The 21,914-nt window shown below is 34.1% G+C and overlaps 1 protein-coding gene across 3 annotated transcripts; it reads left to right on the plus strand.

The window, feature by feature from the left end:
* The first annotated feature begins 9,032 nt into the window (after nt 1-9,032).
* LOC111991778 (putative disease resistance RPP13-like protein 1) lies at nt 9,033-15,902 on the plus strand. 3 transcript variants are annotated; one of them, XM_024023582.2, is made up of 5 exons: nt 9,033-12,692; nt 13,510-13,683; nt 13,803-14,152; nt 14,308-14,663; nt 15,375-15,902. In XM_024023582.2, the coding sequence occupies exons 1-2, from the start codon at nt 9,165-9,167 to the stop codon at nt 13,528-13,530; spliced, it is 3,549 nt and encodes a 1,182-aa protein (XP_023879350.2). In that variant the 5' UTR covers nt 9,033-9,164; the 3' UTR covers nt 13,531-13,683; nt 13,803-14,152; nt 14,308-14,663; nt 15,375-15,902. The 3 variants fall into 3 exon arrangements, with proteins under 3 accessions (XP_023879350.2, XP_065621623.1, XP_023879349.2); XM_065765551.1 differs by having other exon boundaries at nt 9,034-12,692; nt 13,504-13,683; nt 15,360-15,902; XM_024023581.2 differs by having other exon boundaries at nt 9,034-12,692; nt 13,504-13,683.
* Nucleotides 15,903-21,914: the final 6,012 nt, after the last annotated feature.

Below are 21,914 nucleotides of genomic sequence, written 5' to 3' on the forward strand. Positions count from 1 at the left end.
AAGCTTTAAATGCTATTTTTTGTGGTGTGTCTCTTGATGAATTTCATAGGATTTCTCATATGACCGTAGCCAAAGAAGCTTGGGAGATTTTGGAGACTACATATGAAGGTACTAAGAAGGTGAAGGACAAAAAGCTCCAAATGCTTACCACCAAGTTTGAAGAGCTCAAGATGAGCGAAGATGAATCATTTGATTCATTCTATGGGAAGCTCAACGAAATTGTCATTGTTAAGCTCAATCTTGGTGAGAAGATTGAAGATACTAAGGTGGTGAGAAAAATCTTAAGGTCCTTGCCTGAAAGCTTTAGAGCAAAAGTTACAGCCATAGAAGAGAGTAAAGACCTGGATGAGATTAAAATTCAAGAGCTGATTGGGTCTCTCCAAACATATAAGCTTGGACTACCTTCCCACAAGACGAGTAAATCGCTTGCTCTTAAAACCATTACCGAAAGAATGGATGATCCTTCCGAAGAAGATGGAATGGAGAAGGAAGTAGCATATCTTGTGAAAAACTTTCGCAAATTTCTGAAGATGAAGAACAGTGGGAAACCATTCAACAGAGGAAAATTTTCATCTTCAAAAGGTGATAGGAAAGAGCTTACGAGGAAAGAAGGGAAGGATTTTCAATCTCCTTCAAACATTTTGTGTTTTGAATGCAATGGCTATGGGCATCTCAAGAAGGAGTGTCCAAATTTCTTGAGAGGGAAAGGCAAGGTGTATGCCACAATGCTAAGTGATATAGACTCTTCGAGTTCTGATTCTAAAGAGAGTTGTGATAGAGAAGGAAACTACTCCGCATTCATGACCATTGCACATAGGGAGTCATCAGATGATTTGGGTTCAATTGTGAAGGAACTTGGCGAATATTCTAATTTGGAGTCCATTGGAATTTTTGAAGAATCAGAGGTTGAAGAAGAAGAAGATACATCTAATCTTCAAAAGAATTATGCCTTGCTTCTTGAGAAATCAGGTGAGTATACCAAGGTAGCAAAGGCGGCTGTGAAGAAGATAAAGAGAGCCAAGGAAGACTACAAAAGTCTGCTGGTAAGACACAAGGAGGCAAAGTGTGAGATTGAAGCACTTAATGGTGAGCTATCAGAAACTTACACAAAAGTGAGGTTTCTTGAGTAAGAGGTAGTGCAAGCTCATGCTAAGGTAGATAAAGTCTCCTCCAGGAAACTGGACGATATTATTTCATTTCAGAAACATGCCTCAGATAAGTCCGGTTTAGGATACACCGGAGGAAGTAGCTCGTCAGCCAAGGTCACCAAAGAAGTGAAGTTTGTGACGGCTAAGGAGACGACTGTGGATAGGTCCAGTCCTGAGAAAATTAAGGCTGAGAAGAAGAAGAATGTGGCTAATTAACGAGTGATAAATAAGTCTCGTAGTCAATCAGAATCCATATATGGAGCTAGAGGGAGATCAGTTCCAAGATCATAACAGGGTCTGAGAACGGAATATGTTTGCCACTATTGCGGATTGCAAGGACATACCAGACCCAACTGTCAAAAGCTAAGAGCAGACAAGAATGCAATTGCACCTCAGTTATGAGGAAGAAGAAATGATATGAGGTCTTGGGGTGGTGAGCAACCTAGAAGTCAAAACCGTGATCCAAGAATGATGGACTTGATGAAGATGATCGGTGCCTTCGCCAATTGCCTGGAAAGCTTCACACGAAGTTTTGACAGTCCCAACTCTCATACCCGATCTGTCAAGGATATCACCCCAAATGCACGTGACGTGTGGGTGACGAAGGGTACTCATGCATAAGCATTACAACATGTCCATGCATCAATACTTCCCGTGTTTGTGATTATGCTTAGTTGTGTGCTTCTCGCTAGCTTTTAGGTTGTTATTTTGTGTGTGTTTTTGTCTTTGGTTCAAATGTTTTTACATTTTTGTTATGCTTTTGATCAACCTTTTACTGCTTTTGTGTCAAAAATCCAAAAACACATAAAAAGTAGAAAATCCAAAAAGTTTGATCAGCTTTGTTAAGTTTTGTTTCAAAGCATGTTTTGTCTTGTACCTTTGTACTAATGGCTTTGTGCATTTAACGAACTTAGCTTGTCTCTCATGCACTCATATCATTGTGGAAGAAATACTGAAATCTATGTGACTGTTGTAAATAGATCTTCAACCTTGTCATGAATGATTAGTGAATGGTGTTATTGATCTTGAGACATGCATAGACTCATGCCTATATATCTTCCCACTTTTTATTTTTATGCTTAAAAGAGCTCTCTAATTGTAAATCTCCAAATGAAAAGAGATATAGAGCTGCAAAAGCTCATCGCACATACTAGTATTCGACTAGGAAAATGGGAAAGTGACCAATATAAAAAGTTTGATGCCCAAAAAGCCAAAGGCTATCTCATCTATTGAAATATCAAAAATTTCAGGCATCTATCTCAAAATGAGATTTTCTTTGCTCAAAAATGCAAATGATATGTGAATATGGAGCCAAATGAAAAGTTTCAAAGAATTGTTATTAAGTGCTTGTGAGAGGTCATATATACATGTTTCTATAATTGAGATAGGTCACATTATCTAGTGCTAGTTGTGTATGCCTTAATTGAATTGATCAAGGAATATCAATTTTATTGAATATTTTGGTTTTTACTGGCTTTGTGAGTTATGAAATCCAAATCAGGTGACTATGTGCTGTGATTGAAGTGACTATAATCAACCTTTTTTTTTTTTACCTGCTAACTTTGTGAGTTATGAAACCCAAGGCACACTTCTATACACTAATATTGCTAAGCCAAACTTCCTTCTTCTTTCCTAATATTTAGCCTTTTTGAATGGAAAGATGACAATACTATCAAAATCTTAATTGGATCATACTCTTTCTAGTAAATCAATGCTTCAAAATATTTGAATTTATATATCTTTCTGATTACATTCTAATTGAAATTGAAACAATTCAAAATCTTTATGTAAGCTTAGCCCCCCTATTGCCTTGGCCTCTCTACATTTTTCTTATTTCCATTTCGAATTCAAAACCACTCCCAAAATTGATAGGCTTAGAATCAATGAACTTGTTTGTCTCCACCTCTATTGGTGAAAAGGGGAGATGACTAAACAGTGTAGTCCTGCTAATCTTTTTGTGTTTAGGTGTAATACACTGCGTTAAGGATCTTTTGTTTTTTTGTTTTTTTTTTTTTTTTGTTTTTTTTGGAAAAGGAATGAAGAATAATATACTTCATTAGTAGTTGAATGAGATCATGAGCTGAGATTCTTTTTTTTTTTTCTTTTTTTTTTCTTCTATATAGTTGGCTTCATTATTAAAGGTTTGTACAAAAGGGAATAAACAATTTAATTTCCAAACAAATTTTAGAACTAGGCAACTCCTCCAATGGAGCCCTTATAATCCTCCTATTACTACATAGGAGTAATTCCCATTGTTCAGCACTTGAGTAATGTCCTTGAGAGAGTTGTGCCCTTGCTATATGACTATATCTCCCATTGGTGGATTGCACAAATAGTGAAAAGCACAATTAGACCTCTAGAGGAAAATTAAAACATTTTAATGCTCATAATAATATTAAAAGAAAAGGGAACTGTTTGTCCTTTGTCCAATACAAAAGAGTTCAAGTCGACTATCGGAATTGAAGACCTCTAAGGACATTTGGATAGGAATAAATTGGTGAGGGGGAAGTGGACGTTGGCAGAGGCCTTGGGGTTAGCCAGTTATCAAGCTAGTTGGGAAATTTCAAAGTGTTCTTTATGTTGCAATAGGTTCTTGAAGGGTGATTATGTTGATCATATAGAGAGTGATCATATACCGACTTTGTCAGAGGAGATAGAAGAGGTTAAGATTAGTTCAAGAAATCATACGTGGTCCATGTCAGAAATGTTTGATACTTTATGTCCGTCCCAAGAATGGTGGTGTTTTGTTCATGAATCGCGGAAGCCTATAACCCTTTGTTCATTCTTGCAGACACCGGTTGAGCATAGTTTAGGATTCAAAGACACTAGTTTCCCCATAAAACGGGTTGCAGCGCCTACTGGTTAATCTATTACGTTTGATGAGAATGTCGAGTGGATTAAAAAACAAAAACAAAAATGTCATACTTGAATTACAATTACACAAAGATGCACTTTCTTGAACCAGTTTTCACAATTCATAATTGAATAACCTTTCTTCACGTGACTCCTCTTTCTTACATGCCAACCCCTTCACCATGAATTAGAGTTCTAAGAATAAAGGTTCTTGCTTTCCTCTCAACTCTCTATACATTCGCTGCCTCCACCCCAAGGTAATCCCTTCAACATGAATTAGAGTCCCAATTGGTATGTTGCTTCATCTTGTATCTCCAAGGTGGCTGTGTGTAGTATACTTCAATATGAGCTATATTTCCATGCTTTAGGTTCAGAGATATAAAACTTTTTTTAATGTATTAAATTCATATTTTGTAGATTTTATTTTTAAGTTGGATAAAGAGCTGCCTATTTTGTAGGGGTATCAAATGGGTGGGTTAGGGTGGGCATAATTGGGTTGGGTACATAGAACCCATTTACCCATGTATTGCTCATCTTTAGGCTTAGGGAGGTATTTTGGTAATTTTCAGATTTAGTGGGTGTTTTGGTCATTTTTTAGGTTTAGGGTATTTTTGGTCAATTTTTAGGTTTCGAGGTTATTTTTCTCATTTTAAGTTTCGAGGGTATTTCATTCATTTTTAGGTTTAGGAGGTATTTCAGTTTCAGGGGTATTTCAGTCATTTTTAGGTTTAGGGGGTATCCTAGTAATTGTCTACGTTTTAGGGGTATTTTGGGTAATTTTTATATTTATGAGGTAATTTGGTAATTTTCAGTGGTTTTGGGGTATTTTAGAGTTGGGTGATTTGTAATTATGATAGTTGGATCATAATTAGGTCTAATTGGGTACCTAGTTAAAAACTTTTTTTTTTCATACATATATTTATATTTTGTGGCATATTTGCAGGTTTCAATAGCTCTTGATGATAAGTGATAATCCTTGAAGGGCACCATATTGGAGACTTTTTGAATTATATTTTTGGAGAGCATGTCTTACTTGGCAAGCAAGTCAATATTTTTGGACAATTTTTTGCACAACTATTGGACAATATATTACACATACAAATGGCAACTAGTGAACAACGTATTGGATAATTTGTTCGAAACAATATCTAACAATTTTTATAACTAATGAAGCTACTCAAACATGTTAGGTTCTATATTTGCATGCTTGAGTAGCTTCTAGTTAGGCACTAATGATATATGTAAATGACAAATATTTTTGAATACAATGAAAATATATATTTTTATATGTTAAGATCCATATGAGTATAACTGCATATTATGTAATGAAAAAGTTTTGTATATGCCTTTTTGTTTCATTGCTAGGTGGTGTTCAGTTTTGGTTTTTATGTTTCATGATAACTTTGTTTCATGCTGCAAAATTTATAAACTAGAACAAAGTGGTACATTACAGAAGCTTTATGACTTTTCAGATTGCAAGTCATGTTTATAACTTCTTCAAAACAAGTGAATATTTTATTGAACTAAGAAAAAATATATAGAGACAAAGTACTTATAGGCTATCCAAAGCCAAGTACAATTACTAAAACAAGCAAACCAAGGTTAAACAAGAATACAAGCAATTATAGGCCAAAAAGCCAAGACAGTTTCCAAAACAAATTACTAAAAGGAAACCAAATGGCTATTCAACACCATTTCAGCCAATCTCTAGTGCAAACTTGAGGCAATATCTCTCACTTTTAACATAATTCACTGTTGGTAGAGGTGCATAATTGAGGCAAATATCTCCCACTTTTTTTCAGCAATGATATCTACATTATGGCTTAAGTTGTGCTCATCTCTAAAAATATCAGCTAACACACATTTCATATACAAAGTCCAACGGAAATAACTTTTGTTTTCTCCTTCATTTTCAGTTCTTGGTTTTCTTTTTGTTTTTTCTACTTACCCTTACTTACATCCATCCCTCCCATTCCCTATATGTTGAAATAATCATGATGAAAAAAAAAATTAAGCATCTTATAAATGCAAACATTAAATGATATGACATATATACTAAAAAAGAATAAATATAATAAGGCCAATGGTAAATACAGTATTCAAAGATAATTTATCGAGGGATGAAAGCAATATGAGAGCTTCTATACCATAGTATTTTTGCTTGTATTAGCTATTTCCTTTCTACAAAAATACAATACTCAAATCACATGTACATGCCAAATAGCCCATGGTTTTTTTATTTATTTTTTATTTTTTTAATAATGGGGATTATATATAAATGAACCAACAACGTTCAAAATTGTAACATTACAAAGTTTAGTGCAAAATTTCACAAAACTCAACTAAGAGCTACTATTAAGAACAACTGTAGTGACTTTGCATTTCATAATACAAAGTACAACGCTTCACAAATTGTCGAATAAAGGACAATGGATTTCAACTAAGCCATCCAACCATAACAGCCTATTGAATTTTGGTTCCTCGTTCAATAATTGCATAGAAAGCGCATAATGCAATTACATATAATACAAATATTTTTTTTTATCAAACTACTAATTAACACATCACAATTTTAATGTCTACCCACAAACTATGAAAATCCACATTCTACTCAAGCATGAGTTTGAATTTGAAACCATTCCCCTAAGTCTACTCTGAATTATGCAATAATTGGGGGTATTGGTGTATTGTTTCTGCTTTAACACAAGTCTGTAATGGCTTTTTCATTTTCCTGTCAAAATTTTTATTTTCATTCTCATTATATTCTTTGTAATCCTTCCCAAAACCCCACCCAACAAGCAAGGAACTCCCCTATACAATGGTTTGCTGACAACCCAAACTCCACTATCAAATCCTCCTCTAAGAATCCTGCCACCCTTCTTCACAACTTCTAGTGTCTCTCCTCAACTTTCTATTGATCTAAAATTTAAAAAGAGTTTGCACCATGATCAAAGTTTAGCTACAACAAACCCAACTATCACTGGTAATCACTACCAACAAAAACTAATAGGAAAATTAAATAGCTAGTACATAATCAGTTTTAGATACAATTCCATTAGCACTCAAGGCTACAAAACTCAACTAAAATTAGGCAAGCTCCAATATTCACACTTCGAAAATCAATCACAAACAATGAACAACAATAGAACTAACAAAACCACACATAAAAATCTCAAATTTGTTAATGGAAAACAAACCTCAAAAAAGGTTGAGTAGTTGTCTTTGTCTTTGTTGTAGAGATTACTGTGAACAAAATCATTTGCCTTCGGCATAGAGATAACTGCAAAAAGATTCGTCTTTGTCTTCATCACAGATATAACTGTGAAAATAATCATCTTCATCGCATAGGATTGCCACAAAAAGAAGGGTTTGGAGGGGTGGTTCTTGGCGACGATAGTGTGGGTAGGGGATTGGAGTGGCAGAATGAGAGAGGTTTAAAGGGCGTAGCACCGATAGAAAGGGAAGGGATTCGATGTGTGGAACGGTGGAGAGTGGTGGATGGGTGGGACCGTTAGTGACAAGAGATAGATTAGGAGGGATCGGAGGAGGGAGAATTGGTTGGGGCTAAAAACGATCGAAGAAAGAGAGAAGGGGTCTGGAACAAAGGAGAGAGATGGAGAAGGAATTTGCGGTGAATGTGAGAGAGAGAGAGAGAGAGAGAGAGAGAGAGAGAGAGGATTGAGCGTTTAGGTGATGGTGGAGAGAAATAATTAATTAATTATTTTTTAATTAAAAAAAAGATATGGAAAAGTGTCTAATGTTTGAGTTAATGAGAGTTAGTTTTTGAATTTGAGCTTTAGTTGGGACTTTTTTTTCTTCAAAATAATATCATTTTTCAAATAATTTTGTTAGTTAACACAGTTTTCAAACTATTTAGGAAGCTAACATCTCAAGTTTGTTAGACTCGATTTTGCTAGCAAATTGTGTCTTAAAAACTCTATTTCTAGGGGGAAATCGAGTTTGTAAATCTCGAGTTCCTTGTCTAAAAAACCAAAGACCCCACTCTATACTTCCTTCTTCTCCAACTCAAAAATCACAATCTCAACACTGATATTAGAGCTACTCTTGGAATTAAAAAAGAAGGGAGAACCGGAGAAAAAGAGAGAAAGCAGAGACAGACTTGCACCAAGAAGAATAACCACCTTCCTAATTAGGAGAGCCATAGCTGATTCGCCATTGAGATGAGAACAGGTGGGTATAGGTCTCCTCTTCTACTCTGTGGGTATGAATAGCGTTTGTTTGGTTTTGGTTTGTAGGTTTTGATCGAGATGAGTTGTGGTGCAATTGTTGGTTTTGGGTTTGCGAGTTTCAATCGGTATGAGGTGGTAACGTGTTTGTTGGGTTTGGGTTTGAATTTGTAGGGTTTTGATTGGCTTTGATTGTATGAGGTGTAAGGTTTGGGTTTGTGAGGAAGGTTTTGATTAGAACGGATCGTACTTGGGTTTGCTAGTTTTGCTCGGATTAGATCATAACTGTGAGAAAGGTTTTGCTAGAGTTGATTGGATCGGATTGGACTTGTGAGGAGGAAGAATTTGCTAGATTTGGTTGAAGGTGACGAAAGGAATTCTATGAGAAACTCGAGTCTCCTGAGCTTGATTTCAACTTGGCTCGATCAAGGAACTTAAGTCTTTAGTGGTTGAGTTATACAAGAAAATTAAGTCTAACAAACTCGAAATGTTAATTTCTTAAATAATTTGAAAACGAAATTATTTGAAAAATGGTCATAACTATTGTTACTTTCAATATTAACTATTTTTCAATATTAACTATTGATCGAGAAAGTTAAAGAAAAAAAGTGGAAAGAAGTAAAAGTTAAAGTTAAAAAAAAAAAAAAAAAAAAAGAGGTAAAAAGTAAATTTTTTTTTTTTTGGGTAAAAGATGATACGGTGAATTGCACCAATGCAATAGAATATTACACTTTAGATTCTAATCCTATGAACCTAACCTTTTCAATAATATTTAAAAATAAATAAGTAAAAAAACCCTAACATCTTGTCATCGTCCGCATGTGGGATCCACCACGCGCAATTATTCTTTGATTTTGGTATAGGCTGTAAAATCACCCGTTGAATCGATTCAATGGTTCGCATTTGATTCACAAGAGCTTCCAGAGTTCTCTTTGTTTACGCTTTCCCCACTCGCGTCTTTTGCAAAGAAGAAATCATGGCCGGAGCTTTGGTCGGTGGGGCATTTCTATCTGCGTTCCTCCAGGTGGCGTTTGATAGAGTGGCTTCTCGCGAGGTCCTAGACTTTCTCAAGGGAAGAAAAGACATTTGGGGATTGCTGCGAAAGTTGAAGATAAAGCTGCTATCTGCTAACGCGGTTCTTAACGACGCGGAGGAGAAGCAGATTACAGACCCAGCTGTGAAAGAGTGGCTGGACGAGCTTCAAGATGCTGTCTATGATGCAGATGAACTCCTCGATGGGATTGCCTACGAAGGCCTGCGATACAAGATAGAAGCTGACTCACAAACAACCGGCACTAGTCTGGTACAGAACCCTATCCCTTCTTCTGTTAGTTCATCTGAATTTGAAAAGATTCTGGAAAATTTAGAATTTATAATAGAACAAATGGGTGTCCTTGGTCTGAAAGAGGTTTCTGGTGGAGTACCAGTACCATCACCACGAATATCAACTTCTTGCCAAGAAAAATGTGGTGTTTTTGGTAGAGAAATGGATAAAGAAGCGATATTTAGGTTGTTGCAATCAAATGAGGCAAGTAGCGATGAGATATGTGTTGTGCCCATAGTGGGTATGGGCGGGATAGGTAAAACAACGCTCGCTCAGTTTGTATACAATGACAGTAGAGTAGATCAGAGTTTTGACCTCAAAGCATGGGTTTGCGTTTCAGAAAATTTTAATAGTTTTGAGATATTCAAAACTATTTATGAGGAGGTCACTTTGTCTCCTTGTAAATTCGAAAATTTGACTACGTTGCAAACAGAAATTAGAAAGGCTTTGAAGGGGAAGAAATTCTTTCTCGTTTTAGATGATGTGTGGAATGAGAATTATAATAAGTGGGATGACCTTCTTAAAGTTTTTAAATGTGAGGCACAAGAGGTTAAGATCATTGTTACCACACGGAGTGAAAGAGCTGCATCAATTGTACAGACTATTCCAACTCATCATTGTCTAAAGGAATTGCCAGACGACATGTGTTGGGATTTATTTGTAAAACATGCATTTGGAAATGCAAAGTCCTATGCAGACTTTGAGGTGATTGGTAAACAAATTGTCAAAAAGTGTGGAGGCCTACCTTTAGCTATAAAAACGGTTGGAGGTTCATTACGTTCAAATAAAAACCCAACTCATTGGAAAAAGATTTTGAAGAATCATATATGGGATTTACCAGAAGCTAAAACTAATATCCTTCCAGCTTTAAGATTGAGCTATCACTACCTCCCATCACATTTGAAGCGATGCTTTGCTTATTGCTCAATTTTCCCAAAAGATTATGAATTTAATAAGGAGGAGTTGATTTTGTTATGGATGGCAGAAGGTTTATTGGAGCAACCCAAAGAAGATACGAGTATGGATTCTATGGAATTTGAAGAAATAGGTGAAGAATACTTTAATGATCTAGTATCAAGGTCATTTTTCCAACAATCAAATAAGTCTAAATCATGTTTCTTAATGCATGATCTTATCAATGACTTGGCAAAATCCATATCTGGGAAAGTTTGTTTTAGTTCACTGGATGGTGAGTCCAATGTAATAACAAAAAAGACACGTTATTTTTTATTATATGGAGCTTACTATCATGACGTTAAGAAATTTGAGATTTGTTATGAAGCTAAGGGTTTGCGAACCTTCTTGGTAGAAGCATTTTCAAGCACTTGGTTTAATGACTATATAGAAAAGAAGATGGATGACTTGTTGGAGACATTTAAGTGTTTGCGGGTGCTATCATGGTCTAAACGTGTGTGCATAAGGGAGTTGCCTGTTTCTATAGGTAATTTGCAACATCTACGTTATTTGAATATTTATGGCACTAATATCACACACTTGCCTGATTCATTATGTAGATTGTATAATTTGCAAACCTTGATATTGTCGTCACAAATCACCAATTTGCCGACCAACATGGGTAAACTAATCAACTTGCGCCACCTGGATAATTCTCAAAGCCATATGAAAGAGATGCCACCACAAATGGGTAAATTAAAAAAACTCAGAAAGTTGCCTGTTTTTGTTGTGGGCAAACATGGTGGATCTAGCATTAGAGAGTTAGGGGAGCTTCATCATCTTTCTGGAAAATTGTCTATATTGAACTTGGAAAACGTTCATTGCACTATAGATGATCCAGAGATTCCAAAGGTTATGTTAAAGGATAAGCAAGATCTAACTGAGTTGGTGTTGGAATGGGATTTTCTTCGCTACATTGAAGATTCAATAAAGGAAAAAAGTTTACTTGACCAGTTGTGTCCTCATACAAACTTGAATTCTCTCACCATCAAATATTATGGGGGCACAAGCTTTCCAAATTGGTTAGGAGATTCTTCATTCCTGAATATGGTATCCTTAAAGCTTGACAGATGTATGTATTGCTTCGCATTGCCTCCACTTGGACAGCTACCTACATTGAAGAAACTCGAAATTTATGGTTTGGTACGAGTTGTAGCTGTGGGTCGTGAGTTCTATGGGAATGGTTATTCTACGATTAAGCCGTTCAGATCCCTTGAGTATTTAAGCTTTGCATATATGCTAGAATGGAAAGAATGGGTTACATTCGAAGACGAAGTTTTCTCTCGTCTTCAAGAGCTTCACATAGGTGGTGCTCCAAAGCTAAGCGTTCTACCCAATTGCCTTCCCTCTTTGACCAAACTTGAAATTAGACGTTGTGAGCAGCTTGTTTCACTTCCTAGGGCTCCTGTCCTCCGTGAAATTGAATTGCTCTGGAATTGGAAAATACAGTTTGCAAGTGGTCATTACTATCCATCACTTGAATGTATGACCATGAGGGGTGTTTGTGATTCAATGTCACTAGAGTTTTTCCCTAAGCTCAAATATATCATAATATATGATTGTGAAAATTTTGAATATCTCACTAGTTTAGAAATCAAGAATTGCCCTAATTTCATATCCTTTCCTAGTGGAGGACTCCATGCCCCAATATTAACAAAGATGAAGGTTGAAAGTTGCAATAAGTTACAATCACTACCTGAAGGGATGCACACCCTCCTCCCATCTCTTGTAACTTTGGAACTGTTAGACTGTCCAGAACTGGAATCATTTCCTGAAGGTGGTTTGCCCTCCAATTTGGTAAAACTAGAGATCTCCAGTTGCAACAAACTCATTTCCTGTCGCATGGAGTGGGGATTGCAAAGTCTCCATTCTCTCAAAGAATTCTCCATTGCCCATAAATATGAAGAAGTGGATTCCTTTCCAGAGGAGGTGTTGCTGCCTCCCTCTCTTGCCTATTTCTCTATCTTAGATTTTTCAAATATGAAATCACTCAACGGTAAGGGGTTTCAACACCTCACCTCTCTTAAAACCTTGAGCATTGAGCGCTGCCATAAGCTTGAGTGCTTACCAGAAGAAGGCTTGCCCACCTCTCTTTCTCAACTACATATCTTGGGTTGTCCTTTGTTGAAACAACGCTGTGAAAAAGAGAAAGGGGAAGACTGGCTCAAGATTGCTCACATCCCCAACATAGTCATGAGCTATGAGTCATTGAACACTTCTGCCCAGGTACTTATTCTACTCTAATATTAACTTTCTTCTGCTTATTTGCTCAATTTTGTTAATTGCCATCAAGTTACAGACAAAGTTTTTAGTTTTTCTATGATTACCAAAAATTTCTTTTCAAAGAAGAGTTTTTTTTTTTTTTTTTTTTTAGTGGGCATTTGAAATTCATCAAGCATGATAACTCCTATAAAAATAACTTCATCAATAAAATTCTATTTCATATAAATTTTTTTATGAGAAGCTTTAGACTATGATATTTATTTTTTTATACAGGCAAATATCACATATCACATTAAAAGCTTGAAAGTATGATTATACAATCAATAAAAAAAATAAAAAAAAAATGTCTGCACTGCATAAAGGAAAAATCCATTTTCCCATAAAGAACACGTTCTTAAAAAAAATAAATAAATAAATAAATAGACCAGATGAGCCTACTGTTAGAACATGTGATTAAATATATTATTTCCTAATAGTTTTAAGTTCTTGAGAGAATTGTTAATTTAACATGGTATTAAAGCATGGGGTCCCGAGTTCAATTCTTGTCTCCTCCACCCTACCTCCTATTGCAAACTACCAATCAATCTGTTTAATGAGTTGATAAAAAAAAAATAGAAGAAACTTGTTTCTTCAAATTATTTAACTGAAGTTTTATTCTAGTAGTAAATTTTTTTTTGGCACACCTATGTCAAAGATGCTGTCAAATGTTTTCAACATGACGATAGATTCTCATTTCATTGCCTTTTCTCTTGCAATGTTACTTGTGAATAACAAGTGCCTCACACACTCACTGTCAATTTCATGCCACTGCTAGCTGCAGGGCCTTCTGGATTGTGTATGAACTCCTGTCTGATATGTTTTCAAGTCACTGTATAAGCTCATCCTCCCATTCTTGCTGGAGCTTCTATTGCCTATTGTACATTCACTACATTTCTACTATGGACTTGAGAAGTAGAAAATAAAAAGGATTTTTGCAGCAATGGATTAAGCTAAGGTAATGCAAATTTTCCAGCATATGTATTTGATGATTAAGATATTCGTATTTTAGTTATAGAGTATTTTAATATATTGCAATTTGATATGGGCAATGGCGTGCTTTTTAATCTCATGTAGGCACTGGTGCAGTTGAAAGCTAGTGCTACTTATTTACCTTCTAATAGTAGCTGAAACACTGCTTGTGTGTGGAGAGGACTTGCTAAGACTATTTCTCTTTGAGATTTTGAAATTGGTGGTGGATGGGAATTGGAAGTCCTCTCCAGAGGACACGTTGCTGTTTTTGGTTTTTTCTTCTCTTTCCAACTAGAGAGAGCTCAAAAGCTTTAGTACATGACTGCTCTTGCTGTCCTTACCGGTTGGGGCTGCCACTACTACCAAGAACTATAAATTTTAAATTGTCCTATGTTGAGACGATGGTGCCAAAGGCAGCAGGGAGGAAGGGGGTGAATTGGCCCAAGATTGCTCAGGTACTTGTTCCATGACAGGTCAAGGCACTCTCATGACCAGCAATTACAAATACACTTTAAAAACGAGAGATGCTATGTGGTGGTTAGGTTTGTTCAATTGATTTTTGGTCCTGTAATCATAAATGATTTCTAAATCTTTATCGGCTCTTATTCAGGTTTTAAGACACAAAATGAGAAAAATGTTGAGGCCAAAGCTGGTGTAAGATTTGAGGTGGTTGCTACCAACAAAATGAACCTCTTGCAATCAAAACTTCTGAAGAGCTAAATTTACATCCAATGCACTGCAATGATGTCTGTCCTGCCAGCATGTTCTGTTTACTTCCAAGTTTGGACTGCCATATGTACATTGATGTTTTGGGTGGACTAGTAGAGAGGGTCAGAGAATAAGAGCAATGGAGAGAATTGTGCCTTATAGCTCCAATTTTAGCTCCTAGATTTGACAGGAGGCTCCCTTTGGCAATTTATAGGATATCAATAATGATCATGACCTCTAGACCTTATCAATTGCCATGTGAGTTTGTTCAATTGTCTTCTGAAGTATTCCTAAATTCATACTTTGTTTTTTGGGTACTTTTCTGATGCTATTGAGTTTTCTTCTTATTTGATTTATTTCCAGTAATTTTTTACTTTGTGCGCGTGTATGTGTGTTTCAAGACCAATTATATATTTATTGAATTAATTGATTTTCTTTGAACTTGTATCGTATGTCCATTTATGAAACAATACCTAAGAAAGAAGGGGAAAGAGTGGTGCAAGAGGGCTCACATCCCCTGCCTACATATGGACAATAAGCTCAATATACGTGCTAAAATTTCAATGTGGAAAGCCCCTGTTTTAGGGTCAAGTCCTTTGTTGAACTCAACTACTTCATGTTTGATTTTATTTATATTTATTGTAAGGTTTATTTTTGAATAAAGATGATTGATGATGGTGACACACGTAAATGTCTCATGAGAGTCCTGCTAAACATAAACTATGCCTAACCTTTAAGAGTCCTTACTGTTTCTTCTTATCTTTTCTACCAATTATCTTATCTTTATTTGAGTAGTCTAGTTATCTAGTTATCTTATCTCTATTTGAATGTTTGAATAGTTATCTAGTTATCTTACCTAGGAGATTGTTACTCTCTAAATAAACGTTGATGGCATTAGGCCGTGATGAATTTGCTATTGTACTGTGGTTTTTCGTCCACCCTGATCTGACACAGGTTAATACTTGACAGAGGATTGGCTGAAGATCAGTGCCATAATCAGTTTCTGCCTTGGGCTCAAGTACGTGCCAGCCAGAAAATGGGCTGCCTACCTCCTTTTCTTTACTGAGCATAGTTGGGTATTGTCTTTTTTTGAAGGAAAGGTACCATACTACCATATGAAGAAGGGAAAGAATGGAACAAGACTGCTCATTTCTCCATATCAATGATGAAGTGATCATATGAGCCAAAAGTATAGACCAAGTTCTCATCCGCTGTTTTCTTCATCACATGTTCTAAAGAAACCAGCTAGTTGTCAAATTGATTTGTTCTCTCTTTTATTGGATACTTAAAATTTAATTGACGTTACTTTTAATGAATCAGAATGTTTTCCTGCATGCTTCTTCCCATACACACAGGGGTGGTCTGCAATTCCTCAGGCTTGTTCTTCTAAATATGTGCTTCTATAAAAGATCTCCATTTCGTTGTCAATGCTCAATGTATTTGTTGATTAACAGATTATTCTAAAAAATCTCCATTCAAAAGAGTCCTTTGCTGACCAATGTATTTGTTGACTAACAGATTATTCTAAGGGTTTGTTTGTGCAAGATGCGTGTGCGGAATTGGACTTGGGTAAAGTATGGCAGGCTATTTAATGTTAGATCATGCTGCGAAGGAAGACACTTGGTGAAAAAAATTCCTGCATGCTTCTTCCCATACACACAGGGGTGGTCTGCAATTCCTCAGGCTTGTTCTTCTAAATATGTGCTTCTATAAAAGATCTCCATTTCGTTGTCAATGCTCAATGTATTTGTTGATTAACAGATTATTCTAAAAAATCTCCATTCAAAAGAGTCCTTTGCTGACCAATGTATTTGTTGACTAACAGATTATTCTAAGGGTTTGTTTGTGCAAGATGCGTGTGCGGAATTGGACTTGGGTAAAGTATGGCAGGCTATTTAATGTTAGATCATGCTGCGAAGGAAGACACTTGGTGAAAAAAGTTTAGTACTACAAAAGTTTCTGCCACAATTGTGATGTAACAGTGTGATAACGTTGTTTACAAAGGAAAGCTTGATAACGGCATTTGGATTGCCGTTAAGCGCTTCAACAAGTTGGCCTGGCCCGATTCTCGCCAATTCCTCGTCTGATTCTCGCCAAAATTTAGGGGCTGTTTTTGCATTTAGGTCTTTTAGTAATTAACAATTGGGTCATGTTAATGGGTGTATTTAGGACAATTGTTAATAAATTATTTTAGAAAATTTTTTACACCACTTTCATTAGAAATATGAAAAGACATCAAAAAAAATAATTTGCTTTTTTTTTTTCCCCATAAAAAGTTTCTAAAAATATTTCCTAAATCATTGCCCTTAGGACATTTGTTAATTTTTTTCTTTTATAATTTATTATAGTTTTAGTTTAATGTTCTTGTAGGTAGACTTGTCAAGTCATTTTCGAATGGGTATTTCTAATTTTGAGTTACGCATCATAAAATATTCACGCACTATATAAGAATATGGTAGGTCATTTTAGATTTGGAATTCGCAAGAAATTAAATTCTTATGGAAGAAATGATTGATAATCTATAGGTTGTGGAAAGCTACAATATCATTAATTAAATGGGCATAATTTTAATGGCTATGAGTTTTGTAACTCAATTAGTTAGTATTTCCTAGTATTTTTAATAAAAACATCTATAGTTCAAATCCCCAGTTCCTAACTATTGAAAATATGAATGAAATTTCTTTCCAGAAAATTTCATGTGGAATCATATTTCCCATGTATAATGCTTGAAATTCCAGCATGTACTCGTTTAAACTGTAACAGATGAAATAATGAGGAAAATAAAAATAAAACCTGTTTTTCATTCTCAAACATCCTTTGCATGGCTTTTATATTGGAATCCAAAAGAACTCATATAAAATAACAATGATTTCACCGAAAGGTAAAAGAGATCCAACAAGTGAGTAAGTATTTATTTATTTATTTATTTTGGGTAATAAACAAGTGAGTAAGTTTGGGTAAATCAGAGGAAAGATGCTTTTCTCAAGAAAATACTTACGGAAATAATTGCATGCACATATTTGATTCATATCATTTTAATGCATTCTCATCAATAATAATGATTTTCTTGTATTTTAATATCAGGTGTATTAACTGCGCGTAAAATCATTCTTAAAAAAAAAAAAAAACTGCGCGTAAAATTATGGTTAGTTTAAGCTTATGTCTTGATTTTTTTATGTTTCATTTTGGAGTTAAATTCATTATTATTTCTTTATTTTCGTCAATTTTAATTTTTGTGTTATTGATGAACGTACGTGTACCTACATTAATTCATTGCAACTTGTTTTTATTGTGCTTCTTTTTAATTAATTGTGAGATATATGGATGGTTGAACTTGTTTATATTAGATAGCAATTATTAATTGCACATTAAGAAATTTGTTTTAAGACCGGACATAGTGAATTCCAAACACTTTCACGTTCTATAATTTACCCTCTGAACATAGTTTTCATCAGGATGTGAATTTAGTCTTATCCCTATAATTAGTAATCTTCTTCATTAGATTGTAATTATATAAGAAAATAAGTTTTGTATTTTATTTCTTTTAGCTTTTACTTAGGACACAAAGACATGTAAATTTATTTCTTTTTAAACCATTTATGTGATATTTCATGTATTAATACGATTTTTAGTGTTTTCTTAATTTGTTTTTGTAAATTAAGGGGTCTTAAAGCATATTAGGAGATTGACGTGTTAGCAAAGAAGGCTGGGTTGAGTTTTGAATACGACACTGGCTTTCGATATGTAGTTGTGGAATTAATGGGATGATGTGTGCTGGTCCAGCTTTGGGGATGTACTCCTTTTGGCAATATACATCTATTTTAAAATTTGATTTTCTAAAAATCGAGTTTCAATGTAAAACTTGATTTTTAGAAAATCGAGTTATAGTCAAATTAAACCTTAAAAAAAAAAAAAATTGTGGAACTTGAGTTTGAAAATTTTCAAGGAACTCGAGTTCCACACTAAAACTCAATTTTGATAAAATTGAGTTTCAAAACAGAGGCATATCTTTAAATAGTTTAAAAAATAAGTTATTTTGCTGGAATTTTTGACCGAAATGGTATATCTCCATTTTGTCCTGAAAAATGATGGAAACCTTAGGTGCTCTCTATGTGAAGACGTTTTGCGCGTAATGAAAGTTTGGACCTTCCAACGTGTAAACCGCGTTACGCGCATGATGATGTGTGCTGGTCCAGCTTTAGGTGCTTTCCATGTGAAGACGTTCGTATTTTTGTGTTGATTGCTGGAGGAAGCTTTTTAGTGCACGGCCGTATTTGTGTATCATTGTTCTTTTGCTCTTTTGTATTATTATTATTATTATTTGATAGGATCTTTTGTATTATTGAAACTTTGTTATGGCGACCCAAAAATTTATTTTCTGATCAATCCCTAATAATCCCGGTTTTTAAACATAACGGGAATGGATGGGAATGAAACTTCGAAAAATATATATGATATTCTTTATAAATTTATTCCATGCCATTTATTTGGTCCGTTCCCAACAAACTAGGTACTCACTTACACATGAAAAAAAAAAAAAAAAAAGAAGGTAAAATTATGGTGCAACTTATCATGCTCTGGAAAAGAAATGAGCATAAAAATTGTGCTTTATGTAGCAATTTACATGATATTTTGGAGGTAAGTCCAAAAATAGAATGAGCTTAATTGTCTTATAAAAGTTCATTTATCCCAAAAAAAGTGAAGTTCAAACTCAAATTTAAGAACCGATTATGCAATATATTGAAATCATTATCTGTTTGGTAATAAGTCAGTGAATATAAACTCCAATCCATTTATAATTTAATCTATATTGTCTATAAGAGGATTTTTATTTTTGGACATGATTTTTTTGTGATTTAGAAATATCCTTAAACCTTATGTTTAATAAAGAAAAAACTTGAGGACAACCCGATAAAAATATATCTTCAACTTCACTTAAAATGCTTACAAAATAGGACACCTTCCTACTAATTCATGTCTTTAAAAAAAAGAAAAAAAAACTTATCAAAAATTTAAAAAAGAAAAAAGAAAATTATTACACTATACAAAAAAAAAAGCCACATCGCACATGCAAAGTACTTGTGATGAGGCTAGTATACATATAGTTTTTTAAGTTTATATATAAAGAGTAGGTAAAATAAGTTATGCAAGTGAGACTTTGTTGTGAATATATTAATACTCTATTAAAGATGAATAACAGTCCTATTTAGTTAGCATGTCACAAACTTAGATTCAAATTAGCTTAAAAAAATTAGTTATGCACCACGTGAGACAATTAATTCTCACACGTGTTAAAGATGCCTACTTGTAATCTGTTTCATATTTTGTTGCACTATCTAACGTAACGTAGATTAGGCTTAATCTCTTGCCCTTAGCTTTGTATAAATATAGAGAGCGCCTATGTACATTGAGATCCAATTATTTCTTATTGTATGTTGCTATTTTGTTGTTGTTGGGCCAAAATGGGCATTTGACCCTTTCGCTCAAAACATATAGCAAAATGTCTATGTTCTGAAATTATCTAACAAAATACCATTGTTTTGAAACTCGATTTAACAAAAATCGAGTTTCAATGAAAAACTCAATTTAATGAAAATCGAGTTATTTGTAAAAAATTACATGGAACTCGTTTTTCAAAACATGGGCATTTTGCTGAATAGTTTCAAAATATGGGCATTTTGCTACTTGTTTTGGGTGAAAGGAGCAAATGCCCATTTTGCCGTTGTTGTTGTTACCCTTTTTCGAATGGGCAAAGATTAGGTCTAGTGCTATTGTGCATTGGACCCGTCAAGATTATAATATGTGTTTACTTATATACAAGTGTCATGATTTTGACGGATTCGGTGCATATAAACCCTGGACTCAAGCCTAATCCTTTTTTAATAACAAAACGAGTAAAAAGAGGAGAGGAAATAGATTAGGAGAGGTGTTGCCTTGCTTCTAATGAATCTATCTAATCAAGGATCGATAATATATTTGCTATGTGGTTGTCTCCACTATTAGGCTAAGGGCTGTAAACAAACAAAATCGTTCATAAACAACTCAAGCTTGACTTGATAAAAAACTTATTTATGTTTGTTTGTTTATAAATAAAACAAACTCGAGCCTTAATTTTAGATTTGTTAAATAAATAAGTCAAGTTTAAACAAAATAAATTGTTGATGAACAGGCTCATGAGCAATAGACTCGATAAAAATTAAGTTGAACCTATGTTCGTTTATGAGCTTCATACTAAGCCTTTAATTAAATGATAGTTGGGACCCTAGTTAGTATATACGCATATATTACTCGTATACTTCGCGTACATAAACCCTAGTAAATCACGCATCATCCGTCTTGTTATAAAAGTAAATAACGCGTTTAGGTTGAAAAGAGTCAAAAAAGGTTGGCTAAATACAGATATATATATATATATATATTTTTTGACTAAATACAGATATATATATATATATATAAGATGAAAAAAGTTTAACGTAGCCGTCAAAGGCTAGTGAGGCACTACACAGCAGTACAGCACTGCACTTTGCTGAAAAAGAAGTGAGACACTACTGCACTAGTACACTACACGTATAAAAGATTAAAATAATCCAAATGAAACGTATTACTCTCACAGTCAAACACAAAGTATCAACTTAAATTTTTTTAAGAAATTTTAAATAGTGCTAAAACAAACAATAATTTCAAAATAATTTTACAACAAAATTGAGATGGTAAATTGTTATCGATTTTTATTTGAGTTTATCATTGATATCACTTTTTTACTTACTATTAACAGCTTAACACCTAATTTTTATTGTAAAATTATTGTGAAACTATTGTGTCATAGCCAATCAAGTTTAAAATTCACCCATATCAAACAATGTAAAGTTGTGAAAAATACATGATTGCTATAGTAATTATGTAAATTTACATTGACACTATTTATTTTGCATTTAGTTTTTTATTATTTCTTTATGTATTGAGATGATGAAGGAAGAGAATAAATTAAAATTGTTGTGTGTAAATAAAGAGAAACAATTAAAAAAATCAAGAAAATTTGATATTTTAATGAAATGTAGTGTAAAATTGATAATCTGATGAGAGATATTTTGAAAAATAAGTATGTAAAATAGAAAAAAGTATATTTTTATACTAAAATATATAGAAAATTTTGCACGAGTTGATACGAATGCTCTAAATGAGTATATATATATATATACTATATTAATATGCTATATGTTTCCGTAGTTTTTACACAAACTTTAAAAAAAATAAACGTTTAGTACCTGTTCTACACACATACCCTTATTTGTCTGTTTACGTATTTTTTTGTCGAATTTTTGAAATGTACTTTTATTGAAAGATACCGAATTGTACATGTTTGTATGTTTATTGTAATATACGTGCACTGTAATTTACTAACTATGGTTGGTACCACTCATCCAAACCAAATGAGATCGATAACAAGCTTGATGTGAGCTTGATAATATATTGATGCTGGATCTCAAGTTCAAGAGTTTAATATTGAGC

This window comes from Quercus suber, unplaced genomic scaffold (genome assembly GCF_002906115.3).
Source record: "Quercus suber isolate HL8 unplaced genomic scaffold, Cork oak 2.0 scaffold_637, whole genome shotgun sequence".
Classification (NCBI taxonomy): domain Eukaryota; kingdom Viridiplantae; phylum Streptophyta; class Magnoliopsida; order Fagales; family Fagaceae; genus Quercus; species Quercus suber.